The sequence below is a fragment of the Cryptomeria japonica genome, chromosome 5, assembly GCF_030272615.1.
Source record: "Cryptomeria japonica chromosome 5, Sugi_1.0, whole genome shotgun sequence".
Classification (NCBI taxonomy): Eukaryota; Viridiplantae; Streptophyta; class Pinopsida; order Cupressales; family Cupressaceae; genus Cryptomeria; species Cryptomeria japonica.
The window spans coordinates 692,499,754-692,516,325 of NC_081409.1; the positions used below are offsets into that span (position 1 = coordinate 692,499,754).

A 16,572-nucleotide genomic window follows, 5' to 3' on the forward strand; every position below is an offset into this window, starting at 1 on the left:
AAAAATCATTACTGGTCAAAAGATCTGTTACCGGTATACATTCTTCTTCACAGAGATTATGACAATAAATCATAACTCATTCAATATACTGAATTTGTTGATGTGGTGTGGAACATCTAACTCTTCACCAATCATCTATACCAATATCTTGATCATCACACTGTTCTTGCTTACCATTTTGTAAACTGGTTCCAGTACCAGTGAGGCATTACTGGTAGGCCTAGATGGCTTAGATGACTCAACAAACATGGTTTCCATCAATGACAACACAAATAAAGTCATCAAACAACTTACAAATTAAATCATCATTATCTAGCCAACAATCTCCATCAACTTTACAAGTTATGCCAACAATAACTTTACCGATCATCTTCTCATCAACATTTCCATATGCCAATAATGTGTGCATTATTATCTTTATTAGCTATGCCAACAATATGCCAATATTGTATAAATCATATCTTTTATTAACAGTAGTACTTTAATTTCAAGAGAAACATAAGAAGTAGGTGTGTGTCTAACCACCCTAACCACAGTCAAATCATTATATTTTTTTATAAGATTGTAAATATAATTTAAAGAATCATGTTTAGATGCAACACATATTTTTTATTTTTTTATTTTTTAAAAATTTGGATCTCCTTGTCAAATCTATAACAAGACAAGAAAAGAGAATTATTTAACAAAATATTCTCTCTACAGATCAAACCTGTTGGATAATGATTGAATAATCATTCAATCATTGAAATGTGTTTGACTGAAACGGGTTCCTGTTTTCAAATCGTGTACACATTTATAAAAAACAGGTGCCCATTTCACTTTCAATGGTACAAAGCAAAACGAGCTCCCATTTTTTGAATTTCAAATAACAGGTGCCCATTTCATAAAAGTTGGAGCGGGAAGCATCCCTCTGCCTTGGTTTTTGCTTCGGGTTAGGCTTAGGGGGACCAAGCTTATGCTTGGACCTCCAAAAAAATGGCTAAGGCAAAAGAGTATCATATTTCTGCCTTGCCCTAATTTTTTGAGGGCCTTTCTAATCAATTATTTTGATGAAACAAAAACCCATTAGAGTTCTTAGTGTCTTGATTTCAAAAATGTAAATTTCATTCTGATAAGATTAATTTTTACTATTTTTGCATTATTTATTAATTAAGAGTGGTACCTAAACCTAAAATACTGAGGTTTAGTAAAACTTTAATAACTTTTTTGTTTTTAGGTTTTTAGAAAAATAAATTATATTACTTCAATATACATACAATTATTTTAAAGATTAAAAAAAAAAAAAAGAATTTTTCATCAAATTATGGTGGCCGTAATCCTGATGTTTTCAAAATGTACTTTATTGTCAATTAAAATTTAATAAAAAAATAAGAAAAAAAATTCTAATTAGTATTTTCTATCTTAGGTATCGTTTCCCAAAAGGATTTTAAAAAATTAATTTATTTGTGTCAAAAAATGGTGGTTGTATACATGTGTGGTATGGTACTAAAACAAGCATATTGAAAAAGTGGGTTTTAAACATGCCAACTAAAAATACTTTTCTACCATGTGGGTATTGAAATAAATTACATATTTGAAAAGAAGACTCTAAGCACTACATTTTCTATTAATAATTTTTTTTGAGTTTCATTCTCTAAGTGCCTCAAATTTTGACATCAATCGACATAAAATTTGAAAAACAAAGAAAACACTTCCACTTTTTTCCCAAAAGTGGTACTCAACTTCTTCTGGCACCCTAAAACCAACTTTAAGATTCGATTAAGCACTAGAAATCACAAGTCAAACCAAGGCCACATAGCATCATATAATAACTACTTACATCAAGGAGGTAAGCACAAGAAATGAATACACATGCTTCACACAATTATGATTTCCTGAAAGAATGAGAGAGAGAGAGAGAGGACAAAGAAGATACATCCAAAATCTCCAAGATCCTAATGACCTTTCCCAATCATAAATCTTGAAGGACAGGCACAAGAAAAAAAAGAAATACCATAACACACCACACAGGACTAAGGGAAACAACCTTAACTAGAGATCTTAGTGTTTGCAACACGGGCTCTAATACTAGGTGTAACACCTGCCAAAAAAACCTAAAGGACAATGCTAACTAACTAACCAACTAAACATTTGAGAGATATTTTATTTTTAGAGATACAATGTCAAATTAAATTAATATGATTAGATAACACTAATGCATAGGAAGAGATACACACATAATATCCATGTTATACATAATGATTCAACGCAACCTCATCTCATCAGTAAAGATTTGAAATAGAACTTCCATAAGACCTCAATCAACAAAGGGGTTAAGTCTTAAATTGACAAAACATGCACAACCATAGATTCATAATCATCAAGTAATATAATTTGTCTTATAATGACCAATCCAAATGCAAATATCCATACATAAATCAGATCAAAATTGAAATATATACAAACTTAAAACCTTCTAATTCTTTCCAATCGGGTATACCAATGAAGACACTTCTAAGACAATGCAAATGAAAAACTAACCACAAAGAATAAGAAAGAATGAGAAATCATGAAAAAAAAACACAAATAAGACCTTACAAATGCCCAAAATATTAATTAACCAAGAACAAACCCCTAACAAGCCTCTAGAACTAATTTGAAATCAAACAAGGTCCAAAACCAAACCTTAAAAACAAAAATTGTCAAACTACACTTTTATAACATCTTTCAACACTTATGAACCATAAAATAGTACATATGAAACATAAAACGAAACGTTTACACTCTGTTTCTACACTTCTGTGATAGAAGGACTAGGACCGAGGGTCAACTTTGGGCTCAAATCCCTACAAACAAACAACTAAATTTGGAGAAGATAACTCAAACCCATTTGAGAGGGGTTAGTTTACAACACAAAAATGTAATTTTTTCATACCCAATCTGAAGAAAAAAATTCCAAGAAGCAAAACTCTAAAAACAGTCCAAAATTAAGCAATATAGAGAACACCCATTCTAATATACTATCAATCTAACAACATTAAATGCAATATCTTTCTAGAATGAAAACATGAAATCAAAGAAATAAAGAATACAATATTTTAAAAGCTAAAACTCAATCCAACTCATAAAATAAAATGAGCATAAGAATCTAACCAAGAAATTAAAGCAAAATGGACTATGAGCACAAAGAATGAGCAAACCCCCACATGAACAACAACTTGAAACAAACAATAACTCAAAATGAATTAGAAAGCCTCCAAAATGTAATTAAAAATGTTAGCAATCCTCAAAATAAATTCATCAAAACTCCCTTACAAATCTTCATGAATTCTCCTCTCAAATCCTCATTAAAATTCACTTTGAAACACATGCAGAACGAAAAACCCTTTTCAAAAGTGTATTTTTGAAAATGCCACCTACAAGAAAACCTCTAGAATTACCCAAAACCACCCTCCATTCATTCGCAAATCACACTCAAATGTAAAACAAGACTTTCCTCTTGCATTGAGGAACAAATTAGCAACCCGCAATTTGAACAAGAGATCACTCAAATCAAATAAATGAAATATTGATTTAATTAAATTATTAATTAGCATGTCCCTTAAATAAATGTAAATTAATAACTACCACATATAATATAATCCCTAAAACACAATCCATAAAATAATATATAAATAATATAATATGAGACTCACTTAATAAACCCCTACATAATAAATCATTCATACCTAAGGTGCATATTATATTTTATTTATTATTTAATACAACTACATATAACACCAAAACCTTCAAAGAGATTAAATAAAATACAATATAAATAAAATTACGCAAGATGACTCTAGACCAAGAATAGTAGAACTCACATAGGACACTGACTACAGTTAAGATGTAGTTGGGCCTTAGTGTCACCTCCGATGAACTACCATTGGGAGTAAAGGTACACTTAGACCTGTGAAACTAGATGGAGTTGATGCCTAGTACCTACACCTTGCATAATAACAAATATCTATACACAACATAAATTTAACCATAAAATAAACAAGCAAGTGAAAGTGAAACTAGATTTTTTTAGACTACTTAACAATTAATTTTTTTATTGTATGTTTATTTCCTATATTTAATTATATATATATATATATATATAATCATAATTTATTAAAAAAAAGTAATATTAAATATTATAAAAAAAAGTGGGTGGCTTTGAAATAACAATTTGAAGAGTCCATAGGAATCTATTGACTATATGTTGATATGAAAAACCATTTAAAAAAAGTGGGTAGAATTAAAATCACAGCCAAAAAGAACCATATGAATATATTAATTGTGTTGTACAACATCATGAGATGAGACACCATATACTGCTCCATCTGTTCTTTATAGCTTACGGTCTTCACGTTTGCTCATTGGAACTTTCTGTGAAATAGTTACATTTTTTAGTTTGACAAACATGGGGCGCTGAGTCGCCAATGCTTCTATGGGTCAGTTTTAGCCTTTAGTGGGCATTACAATATTCATGTTATTTATGTAGACTTTGAAAAAGAGGCTTCTCTCGTCATCGATGTTATCTTATCTTACTAGCAAGCAGAAGATAATGTTGTTATTTCCCTTGACTAAATCTGCCATAAACAGCGTTTTGACAGGGTCATTCGATTGAGGCCCAGATTTCCTCTATAAATACAGAGCACAACTCCTCGAGTAGTACATATAAGCATTGTTCTCTATATCTACATTGAATTGTAACGCTATGAAGAATACTAGTGCTTTGAAATACTTAGGAATATTGCTTGTATGCCTCTTGTTTGTAAGGCCTTCTGTGGGTAGTTATTTTAGTGTATGGGCAGGTTCTGGGTGTAGTAACCAGGCTGCTACTTACAGTAACTGTGGGTGCACTAATGTAGCCAGCGATTTGCATGGAGGATATCAGTTTGTATACCAAGGACAAACTGCTGCTGCTTATAATGCTGCTAATTGTGATGGCGTAGCACATACTCGCTTTACTAGCAGTGTTAGCGGCTGCACCGCGTTTGGCTGGAACAGCTTCTTCATTCAGTGCTGATAACGGTGCCTTCTGAGTCTTTGTTCGTCTCTATGGTAGGATGAGTTGTGTTAGGATTTATATCTTGTCTTTATGATTTGTATCTGGGGTATTGTGTAAAATTAGGGTTAAAATGTTTCCGGTGTGGTAGTTTGATAGTATGAATAAAGAGACGTTATCTGTGTTTGGCTGTGTCTATTAATGGAGTTATGGGACAATTTGTGACTGGTTGTTATGAATTGTATCTTCGCTAGTTTGTTTTATTTACTTAAGATTCGCTGAGAATTTGTATTTGCCCCTTATGATTGAGGGATAATTTTCGGGGTTCAAATTGTGGAAAATTTATATCTCGAGAAGCCATTTACAACTATATATGTAAAGAATAAAAGTTGGTCTTGAGGTCTTGTTATGAGGAACTTATTAGATGAATCATAGATAATTGTGGAGATTAAAATAATTATCCTCAAAGAGGGCTAGATAATTGCATTAAATCAATAACGGAGATTAAAAGATCATCCAAGAAACCTAGATCGTTATGTTTGTAATGAATATGCCGTTATGATGAGAAGCCTTGTCATTATTCAATAAAGTCACAATTCTAACATATAGAAGAGATATATAAATTGTTCGTTCAATGATTCAACTGAAAATTATGATAACATAAAATATTTAATTTGACATATTTGTCACATGTAATTAGATTGAAGTTTTATTAAATTGACTTTGAGCAATATCTAGATTCATATGGTAGATCAAAGTAGATTTATTTGTGAATGTCTTATTGCATGGATCAAAATTGACATGATGTATATTTTTATAAAATCATTGGACTAGATAAATTAGGTAGACATATTTCTCTTTGTAAAAGATTTTTGGGTCTTTAACTAAACAACATGCTAAAATAATCTTGAACGCAATGATAGAGAATATTTCCAAGTTCAATTTATACACCCTCAAAATTGTCAACAAAAAAACATTCATGGAAAAAATGATATAGAAAGATGGTGATTGCAAAGATGTTATCACGATGATATAGTATTAAGATGATGATTAGAAGCATGTTGATGAAATAGATATGGTCTCAATGTCCTATGCATGTCACAAGTTATTTTTCTCTCTTGTTGTTCTTGAGTGAGAAAATGGTGCTACGAGGTTGTTTTGGTTGTTGCATATTGATGAAGTGTGTGAATGTGGGAAAGTGTGTTGAAGAATGTTTGGAAGAATTATTTACTTTTCTCTACAATTGATGACATATTCTTGTGGTTTTGAATTAAAACTTATATTTTCTATGGACACTGCACTCTTATCATTTTAGGTCCCTAGTTTTACAACTGGTGTTTTCAGTAAAGGCAGTATGTTGGTAGGCTGGTGCTTTGTTAGGACTAGTCTAGAAAATGCTTTGCATTAGTAAATATATTGTTGTAGATTAGTGGATATTATTATAATGTTTCTGTAGTGTCTTTGTTCAGGTTTTAGGTGACAAAATGTTCTGCAATTATTTTTGTCAATTTTTTTCTCTCATGACTATGTTTCCTAGCCCTCTTGGCATGAAGAGATGTGTATTAGTATGGTTGTTCTAGCTTTATTTGGCATGTCAATGTGTAATAATTTTCTTGAAATGTTGTTTGATGTTGATCAAATGTCTCTATGTTGTTTACATGGTAGTTGTTTATCTTTTTGGTGACACATATTGTATATTGTTGGTTTTCATGGTGATTTATGGTTATCTAGTCGATTGGGTCCATTCTCTTACTTGTGTTATGTATTTGGGGATATGGACTATCATTGAAAGATGTGATGAAGTGTATTTGGGTTCTAATATGCCTTGTGAGGATCCATAAATTTAGTAAATTCATTTGGAAGATGTGTTTTTTGGCTGACTAGTTATATGCTACACATTACATCTATGCCTTACCCTATTTCTGACTCCAGTGTGATTGATATTTGGCATCACTTGGAATTATGTGTTAATATTCTTTAGGGTCTCTCTATCTCTTAGACTAGACCACTTTCACTGTAATTGTGTTTTGAGGCTTACATGTTGGGGTTATTCCTTTTCCCTTGTTCTAACCAACCTCATTAGAGTTTTGTAATAATGTGGATGGTGTATATAGATGATAAAATAAATTATAAGTGGTCTTTTATGGATTATAAAAGATGTAAATGTGAAGTAGTAAGAGTGTGTGGTGAAAAAAGTGGAGCTGAATTGTCAAATGGTTGCTTAAGGCAGTGTGTCAAAGTAGCTACTTATTGAGGAAATTGTCAGATGCATTGATGTTGAAGGCTTATTCACTATAAATAAAAGTATACTTTGTCTCTTTCTTTGAGGTACTGAGCCTTTTCCTATAGGTGCTATTTGTACCTTACTCTATGGAATTGATCTCCGGTCGCAAGTCTATTCTAGGAGAAATGATATTCATTAAGTAGTGAGCCTTAAAAAAGATGTAATTTTTGTTCATATATTATGAGATACCTTTCACCATGGTTTTTCCCTTCTTGTTTTTTGCTTTTAAATATGGAGTTTTCTTGTGCACGTGTGTTCATTTCTTTATCTTACAAAACTTTATTTTTCTCTAATTTGGAGGAGTTTTCTCCCACTATTTTTTCTTCGTTTTTCCATTTGTGAGAGTTGTATTGGTTTGTACATATGTAACTAATAATGCCTTGTTGTTAGGACACATTCATTCTTATAGTTTGCATTCATCATTAGCTCTTTAGTGTATCCATAATTTAATCTTAAGCGGGGGCATTGGAGTAATTAGGCATTATCTAATTATTTAATTAATTAAGTCCTTTAATTAATGTTCACTTAAGATAAACATATTTTCTTTTTCTTTTTTATTAGATCAAGATAATTATAGATTAAGTTCACTTAGTTTCAAGATAATATTTAGTTCTTTGAGCTAATAGTAGTTTCCTATTTTATATTAAGTTTCTCTTTCTTTCTATAAAGAAAGACATTCATTCATTGCATTCTATCCAATTTCATTATAGGTTGACCTCAATATTAGATTCCCCTTTGGATTAATCCTTCTCAAGGTTGCATAGAATTAATCATGGCTTCTTATCTTTATATGTGATAGGTATTTTCTTGTAGGTGATTCATGGGCTTGTGTAATTGAGCAAATAAATCCAAAAACATAATTATCTATTTAACATATAGCTCAATTCATTTTTTAATTGCACAACTATTCATGTTGGCATACCAACTCATTAATTATCATTCAACTTCAAAATTTAGATTTAAAAGCATCATCAACTATTCTAACATGCACTTTTAATCATCATTCAATCAAATATGCAAATTTAAATGTCTAAAACATTATAATATAAATATTATCATAATGTTCTTTCATGATGAATACAACATCAGTTCAAATAGTAGGTCTAGCATAAGGGTGGGCCACGTAGGTGTCCTTAATTTTGTTTGGTCGAGTATTGAGGTCATTGTGATGAAACTATCTACCCTCTCTCTAGGATCTAGTCCATTTTAACATTTAGTTATTTTTTATGATTTCCTAGTTCCCCCCATTGTTGGGTGCACCAATGCGAGTGCCTTATCTTATGCCATTGGTGATAATGCTTGATGATGATTCTTTCATTTATGAAATTGGCAATTGTACCCAATGAGAGTGTTTGTTTGTATGTCATTTATTTTTGTGCACAGTGAGGGATTTATACTTATCCATCATGACATTGCTTGGATGATGTTTATGTTGCGTGTGTTTCATGTATAGCGTGTGTGTGTAAGTTTTATCCCAATGTATTTGGTGTAATTATGCTTGTGTCTTGTGTGACAATTTACTAGCACAATGGGACTAAATCATTGATTCCACACAGTTGGATGGCAACAAAAACCACCATTGGGAGATCAAAGGATCATATATGAAGTTAAAGATGGTATCTTGATGGTAAAGGTTTCATCATTTTTATTCTTTTGTTCATATGATGTAATTGATTATTAAGGACAATTGAGTCCTCATTGTATATTATTATTAAAATTATTGGACCTCCCATTTTTGGGTGGATATTAATGTTTTATGTTATCTTACTTCTTTTAGACTTTGAAAGGTAAGGTTTCCATAGTCATTTCAATTTATTCCATACATTATTTTAAATTTAATTCCCTCTACTAGATATTGATATTTTATCTTATTAGTAAGCAGAGGAAAAGATTGCCATTAGGCCTATACTATATATACATGAAATGAGTGAGGCCATTAATAATATGTTGGGCTGTTTTGGAAGGAAAATAAGCTTAATTTTAAAAAAAAATCTCTTAGCAAGAATGTAGTGAAAGTATCTTATAATCAACATATAAAGAGTAGAAGGAAGTGGACAATTACATAAATCAATTGAAGAGTCTGAAAGAAGATGACTACCTACAATTAATGGTAAGATAACTAGAGGCATTTATGAATACAGGACCAATTCTTAGAGAATAATAAGAGGGAAGGGTTATTAGGTACAATAATAGGTTTTGTCAAAACTAATTTAAAAAAAAATGTTTTGTTACTAAGTGTTGTAAATCCATTTTATATCATCTCACGTGGAAATAATTTTGTCTAGAAGTTAATTCATTCTTGATGAACTTTGTTTGGACAAGATGAATGATAAGAGAAAATAAATATCATAAACAAAGTGCAAGAGCTTTGGTAGTAATGTTGTGAGAAACATTCAACAATGTGAATTGGATACTAGTTATAGATGCCTTTTTATGTATGAATAATTATTTTATTTGTTAATGATGTGCCAGGAGATAAATAAATTTATACTTCCAAATAAAGTTGAAAAATATCATAACCAACAATTTCCCTTGAAGATTTATAAAATTTATAGGAGAAGGTATCACAACCTAGAAGTTTTTCATTGACTATAGTGAAAATAATTTCATAAAGATATCTTGGGTAGGGAGTTTATCACACATGGCCTAAGCTATGAAGTGGAAAATCAACAATGGACAATGGTTATGCAATGTTGAATGATATGGTTTTCTTAGGAGAAGCATTTTGTACCTTAAAGGCTTATTGATAATGATGGAAAAAGGTTTAGAGAATATCATGAAGCTCAAGAAGTTGGCCTTCTATTATGCTCTTGATTTGTTTGAAACTTGGCAAAAATCCTATATTGGAAGAGTTATTTGGAAATTATTTTCTAACCTTAAGTTGAAGATAGTATTTATTTGGGCCAACCAATATATTTTATTATTAATTGCTTCCTTTTTTTTCCTCAGATCAACCATTTTTAATCAGGGATTATGAAAAATGTTTCCCCATTCTAGCTTGGTAGAGGTATAATATAGCTCTAAGGTGCTAGTTTCATATGACTTCTAGTATGTGTCATCTGGCACCAACACATTCATAAAAATTGAGAAGTATTCTTTATGTTGTCATTACACCATTGAACCTATAACTACCTCATGGTGAGAAAATGACCCAATTTTCCATATACACTATATCTGCATACGATATGGTTAATGATTGAAGAATAAATAGTTGAGACAAATTATATTTTCTCCAACTAAAGAATCATATATTTCTTTTAATTAGACAAAAATTATTAGAAAAAGGTTGGAAAATATTGTTTTAGGAAAAGGTTTGATGAGAAAAGGAAAATAGTTTGTGAAACAATAAATAGGTTGAACTAATAGAATATTTTTTGTCTATGCACTTGATAACAATTTTAGTACTTGAGAAAAGATTATGTAACATAAAACAAATATATATGGAATAATGTTGGCTAAAATTAGGATTAAAACTGTGCTTTATTGTAATGAGAGTATTAAGATTACCAGTTACCAACTATGCAACATATAAGAAGGTTGCCACATTTATCAAAATCCAAGTCAACTATATTAAATTGTTCGTACATTACCTAAGACACAATGGATAGAGATTCAACAATCAAAAGCTAATAAAATAAGTTTTTAATAACATCATTACAATCATAAATATTGATAAACCTAAAAGAGTGGTTAATGATATTAAGGAGGACTAAATAGAATTATAAATAGTCCTAAAAATAGGCTACCCCCAAGCTAGGAGGCTAGCTAGGAACTGAGTAATAGACATTCACAAACCACAAGGCACAACAATGAAAAGAATGAGGACAAGAAAATATTTTCCCAAGGCTGAAAACACTATGGGTCACACAAGGAACCCTTCATAGGGGTGAGAGGTGTACTAGCACCAAAGGGAGACAAGTGTAGCAACAACATATAAAAAGGATCAACTACACCTCACTAGACCTCCAATAACTTCGAGGGTACTCATACCCAAAATTTATTGTTATACCACCATATAAAACTTCCCTCCTTACACTTCCACATTTGTATAAAAATGATACTCATACCCTACAATGTATATATATCCCAAACACCCATATAGTGATTTTTTAGGTACTGATACCCATATTAGGTCTTCCTCTCCCTAAGAGGAGTTCTCACCACAAGGTGGGTCACTCCTCTAACCCTCAAGGTTGCTTTTCCCTCCCAAGAGTTAGCTTGGCCTTCACACCCAAGGACAACACTAACATATTTTCACACATAAGGCTCATACATATACAAAGAAACATAACTGTTACACAACATTGATATAGCTTAAAACAACATTAGTTTAACACAATATTTAACAACAAAAGTACCAAGCCCATCTACCTCAAGATATGTAGTAAATTGGACATCAAGACCTCCTAGAATTTTTCCCCCATTTTCCAATTGCAACCTTACCAAAATAGTAGGCACAATCTTCCCATAATCAATTTTCTAACATGTCCTTAACTTCTCCCTGAAATTTTTTTTTAAAAAACAAAAATTTAAAATTTAAAAAAATACCTCTAAGGGGCTGTCACCTTATCCTTTCTACAATTTCTTCCCCCTATCTTGCAACTTCTTCCAACTAGATCTTTTGGGGAAGTTAAGATTGTACTTAAGAAGTTACCCTTGCAAGAGAAGGAAGAGAGTTGGTTGGACACTCTACCCCACAAGCTCTATACGATAACTGTGACACTCCTCATTCCAAGTTGTGTGCTATATAGCCATTCCGTATTCTCAAAAATATAAAATAAAATAAGTTTTTGGAATGGGAACTTTGCCGGACTGCTACAGGCTCCTGCATTACCTTGAAGATGGCTGAATTGTATCATCAATAAACATGTCAGTCTATTCATTGTGTCTACTTTGTGTATCCCATGAATGTACCATCTGTAGTTCTGAACTGATCTATGCACAACTTATTATTGTGAATGTAGGTGGTCCAATACAAAATACATGTTGTGACTATATCCTCCTATTATACGCAATGAAAACTTGTGACCTTTCCCTCTTTAGCGGCTCTGAAAACCTGCGGCTACAACATAGGCATTTCTAGTAAGATAGTCTTCCATTGGCTAGAAGACATACATTTGTCATTCATAGCAAGAGTATAACATAAAAGAAAAACCTTTGATACAAATTAAATGAGCTCAACTGAAGCATAGGAACAATTAATACACCTTCTCACTCATGATTCCTTCATTTCATAGGTACAATACTGGTGAATCTACTGGAAAATCTTTTGCCTATTCTGACACCTTCATTGTCTATCGCTTTGACCATTATTTGTAGAGGCTCCATAGGTTGTGCCATTGCAAATGGCGTGTGCAGGGTTACCAAGTACTGCAGGAGAATAGTGGACTGTTGTAGTTACACACAGCTAATAGATAGAATGACTATTTAAATGCTTCAACATCTAACCTATGAGAGCTGGTCAAAGAATCCAAAGGGGAGTAATAAATATTTACATCAATATCACATTATATCTATGATTGCCTGCAATAGTATGATTAAGTCAAATACAAAAAATTATAAAAGAAAAGGGAGATGTTGAAAGTAGAGCATTCATATCTATGGTCTCATTCAATTTAGTCATTTTCTGTCTAACATCTTATAGTTTAGAGTTAAAACCATAGTAGAATCGTTTCTATTTTATGAAACAATTTTTTTTGGGTGAATAATATAAGATGAAAATTTTATTCAGTTTTTTTTATAAAAGAGTAAACAAAATGGAAATATTTTCATATTATAATGTAAATTTTATTTTATAACTAAGATGGAGTGAAAGTAGGACAAGAGAAAAAATGTAAATAGAAACCATTATAACTTTGTAGAAGGAACAATAATTATTTATTGGTAAAATTGATTTAATTAAATACAGGCATATACTATTATATATTAAACCATACTATTGGATAGTAAATAATCAAATAGTAATTAAATTAACTAGCTATTATTTACTATTTACTATTGGATATTAAACCATACTATTATATCCAATAGATATATGTTATTTGCTATTTGATTATTTATTATCTTCACATTATTTAATTATTCTTTTCCAATCCAATTCACGATCTTTTATCAAAGCTATATAAAGAGCACGACCATCCATTTGATTAATACTAGAACATCCCATATAAGTAGTGAAAAAGAAATGAACTAATTGATAATTATCTTGACCAATTCCCACAATACCAACTACAACTAGATTTAAAACAATGAGTAGGAAGAGGAGTCTATTTACTAATCCAATTCACTTTGAAAATTTACAAGGAGAAAGACTAAGAAGACCAAAAATATGCAAGCCAAAATGAGTGAGAGAATCAGCAAACGAAACATTAGCTTCAATATTTTCTGGAACCAAATTTTTATCTTTTGTCAAACTTGAATAAGATATTTTGTTCTTCCAAAAAAATTTAGCAATTCCTCTCAAGGTAGATTTGACAAAGGATAAAAATAGTCTCAATCTCGCAAGAAAACATAAGGAAATAAGTTACAACATGATGACGGTCTCTACTATCCTTTCAGTTAAGGAGGTAGCGTAAATAACACTCTTATCCCATATAGTCCACCATAAACCCCATAGGTCCACAGAAAATGGACATTGAAACAAAATAGAAAGAAAATATGAGTAGTATTTTTCTCATAATTTCCACACAAAATATGTCTTGAAAAACAAAAAAGACAAAAAAAAACAAACTTATTTTAATGATATTCTCCAAAATAATGCATCTATTTTAGCTTAAAACAAACATGTTACATTTGGGCTAGCTAAATCTATTCTATAGTTTTCTTCACGAATATATCTCTGTATGCAAACGATGCTTATATTCCAAATATTGATACCTAAGATAGACTAACTAAATCCTTTAGAATCACTACCCCAAGAAGCACATTTGGTCCCTCGATAAAGCTATATTTCCTATCCTTATGAATTGAAAGAGGTATAACCTGATCTTTTAAAGTGCCCCATTTAGGCAAAACATTAGTATGCTTCTAATGACTAATCCTAGATTGGATCAAATAGAGGTAACCTTAAAGTATCAAATAGAAGATTGTCCAACTACCTAATTTTTTAAACTTAAAAGTTGGAGATGAGAATAGGTTGAAAGAATTGGATGTTTAGAGTCCCAAGAATCCCTCCATAAGAAAACCTTACTACTCTTGTTAATAATCTAGAAAATTCCTTCCTCAATAAAGAGAGCTCCTCTTTTAAAATTAGTCCAAACCATAGAACCTTTCCCAATAGATCAAGCCTTGGAATATCCTCATTAGTCATTGTACAAATATAATATAATTTTTTCCAACAATTTTTTAATTCGCATTATACTTATAAAAAATTTGTGAATACACATTAATGCTAAAAACAAATATTACAATATAGATTAATAAACAATATAACACCCCACCATGGAACCCTAGAGAATATACAACTAATGACTTAGATACATAGGAAATTTTTTTTTTCTTAAATGGAACATAACACATCAAACATCTTTAGCTCACTATACCATTAATTAAACACATTACACAACATAGAAAAATCATAGTTACAATATTTAGTGAAAGACAATCACGTCATGTGATAGAACTTTAATGGTTCCCTAACATCACTAGTGAGAACACTCACTATCATATATAAAATAGATAGGTCATCACATAAAGACATATAGCATATTTATTTTAAAATGCCAAATGAAAGATTCATATGATAATCTTCATTAAGAATAAGAACACATATGCGATAGACATAAACTCATTCACTTGAAAGACATCCATTGATACAAATGCATCTATTACTATAGTTCTATTAAAATCCTTTCCACTTGATATAATCCAAAAATAGCTTTTAAAATTACCAATATGAATAAATAGCTACATGATGTTTTACATAATTTTAGGAAGATATATTACAAATGACAACATAATTGTAAATCATCTCAAAACTGAAATATGATGATACTGAAAAGAACATGGTAAAGTTCCATTCAGTTGCACATGAAAAAGTCCACCAAATTATTCCCAATGGGTAAAAAAGCAATGCCACCCAACCATGTGAAAGCCATAGGCCCACACCTCATGCTAGGAGATAGACGTAAGGCCCCAATCAAGACACAAGAAAGCTACAGATAAAGAAGTAAATAAACTCACAACCAAGATAATAAGACACCCCTTCACAAGACAAAATGATAAGGATAACAACCAAAGATTACTAAAATATAAATATATAAATCTTAGAGATAGATAACAAAAAAAATATTCAAAAGAACTCACAAATGGAATCCCAAATAAGAATATCAACCAAAATCTATAAAAAAACTCCCATAGGCTTCCATAAACAATCAACTCAATAGGATACTAGGATACATAAGGTGAGACTATCATCAGATAGTCTCTCATGAGTTATCCTAGCAATATGACTCCTCTCCTAACTCTAGACCCCAGTCCCCATAGACAACTCATGCGCAACCATACAATCCTTTCATGAACACAAGGCACCTCAACACCTCAACAGGCCTTCCCAATCTCACCCTCTACCTATACAAGCACATGAGGCCATGAATGGGGCACAAAATTATTTTATTAGTGTGTATAAAATAAATATAAATCCCATCCCAAAGTTTAATTAATGTTATCACTTTTTAAACTACTCACCTATGGGTTATCCTAGTAGCCACTTAGGGCCCCGACCCCCATAGTGAGCCACTCTCCCTTGATGCACCTATGTAACCTATACTCAACAAATCAACAAAAAAATCATGAAGCATAATATAAAAAAATATAAGCATAAAGGATCCATATATATGAGTAGATAGCTCATACTACAAATAGGACTTATACACATAGACCAAGTTCTAAAAACCCAATCATAATCTGAATACAATTGTTCCTCTTCACAAGACAATTTAAGAATGGGCACATGAACTCAAAGTAAATCAAATTGTGCCAAATAAAACACTGAAAACCAAAATTCACAATATAAGTGATCACATAAGCCTCCAAGAAACCAAATTAGGACAAAATTAAGTCAATTGTGCAAATTAGTCAAAACCTAGAACATGTTGGGCAATTTGTCAAAAAGATGGGCAGTTGGTCAAGATTGTTGTGTAGTTGGTTAAATGTGTTGCACAATTGGTCTCTGAGCTATGCAGGTGGTGCTTTTAGCTGCACGAGTTGTTAAAAACTTAGAAACGACAATCAGATCAACTTAGAATAGAATTATAACAAAAACCCATTTGAAAGG

At 31.3% G+C, this 16,572-nt stretch overlaps 1 protein-coding gene across 1 annotated transcript; it reads left to right on the forward strand.

The window, feature by feature from the left end:
- Positions 1-4,685: 4,685 nt before the first annotated feature.
- LOC131067311 (antimicrobial peptide 1-like) lies at positions 4,686-5,327 on the forward strand. The gene has a single exon (XM_058002273.2). The coding sequence runs from the start codon at positions 4,724-4,726 to the stop codon at positions 5,033-5,035; it is 312 nt and encodes a 103-aa protein (XP_057858256.1). The 5' UTR covers positions 4,686-4,723; the 3' UTR covers positions 5,036-5,327.
- Positions 5,328-16,572: the final 11,245 nt, after the last annotated feature.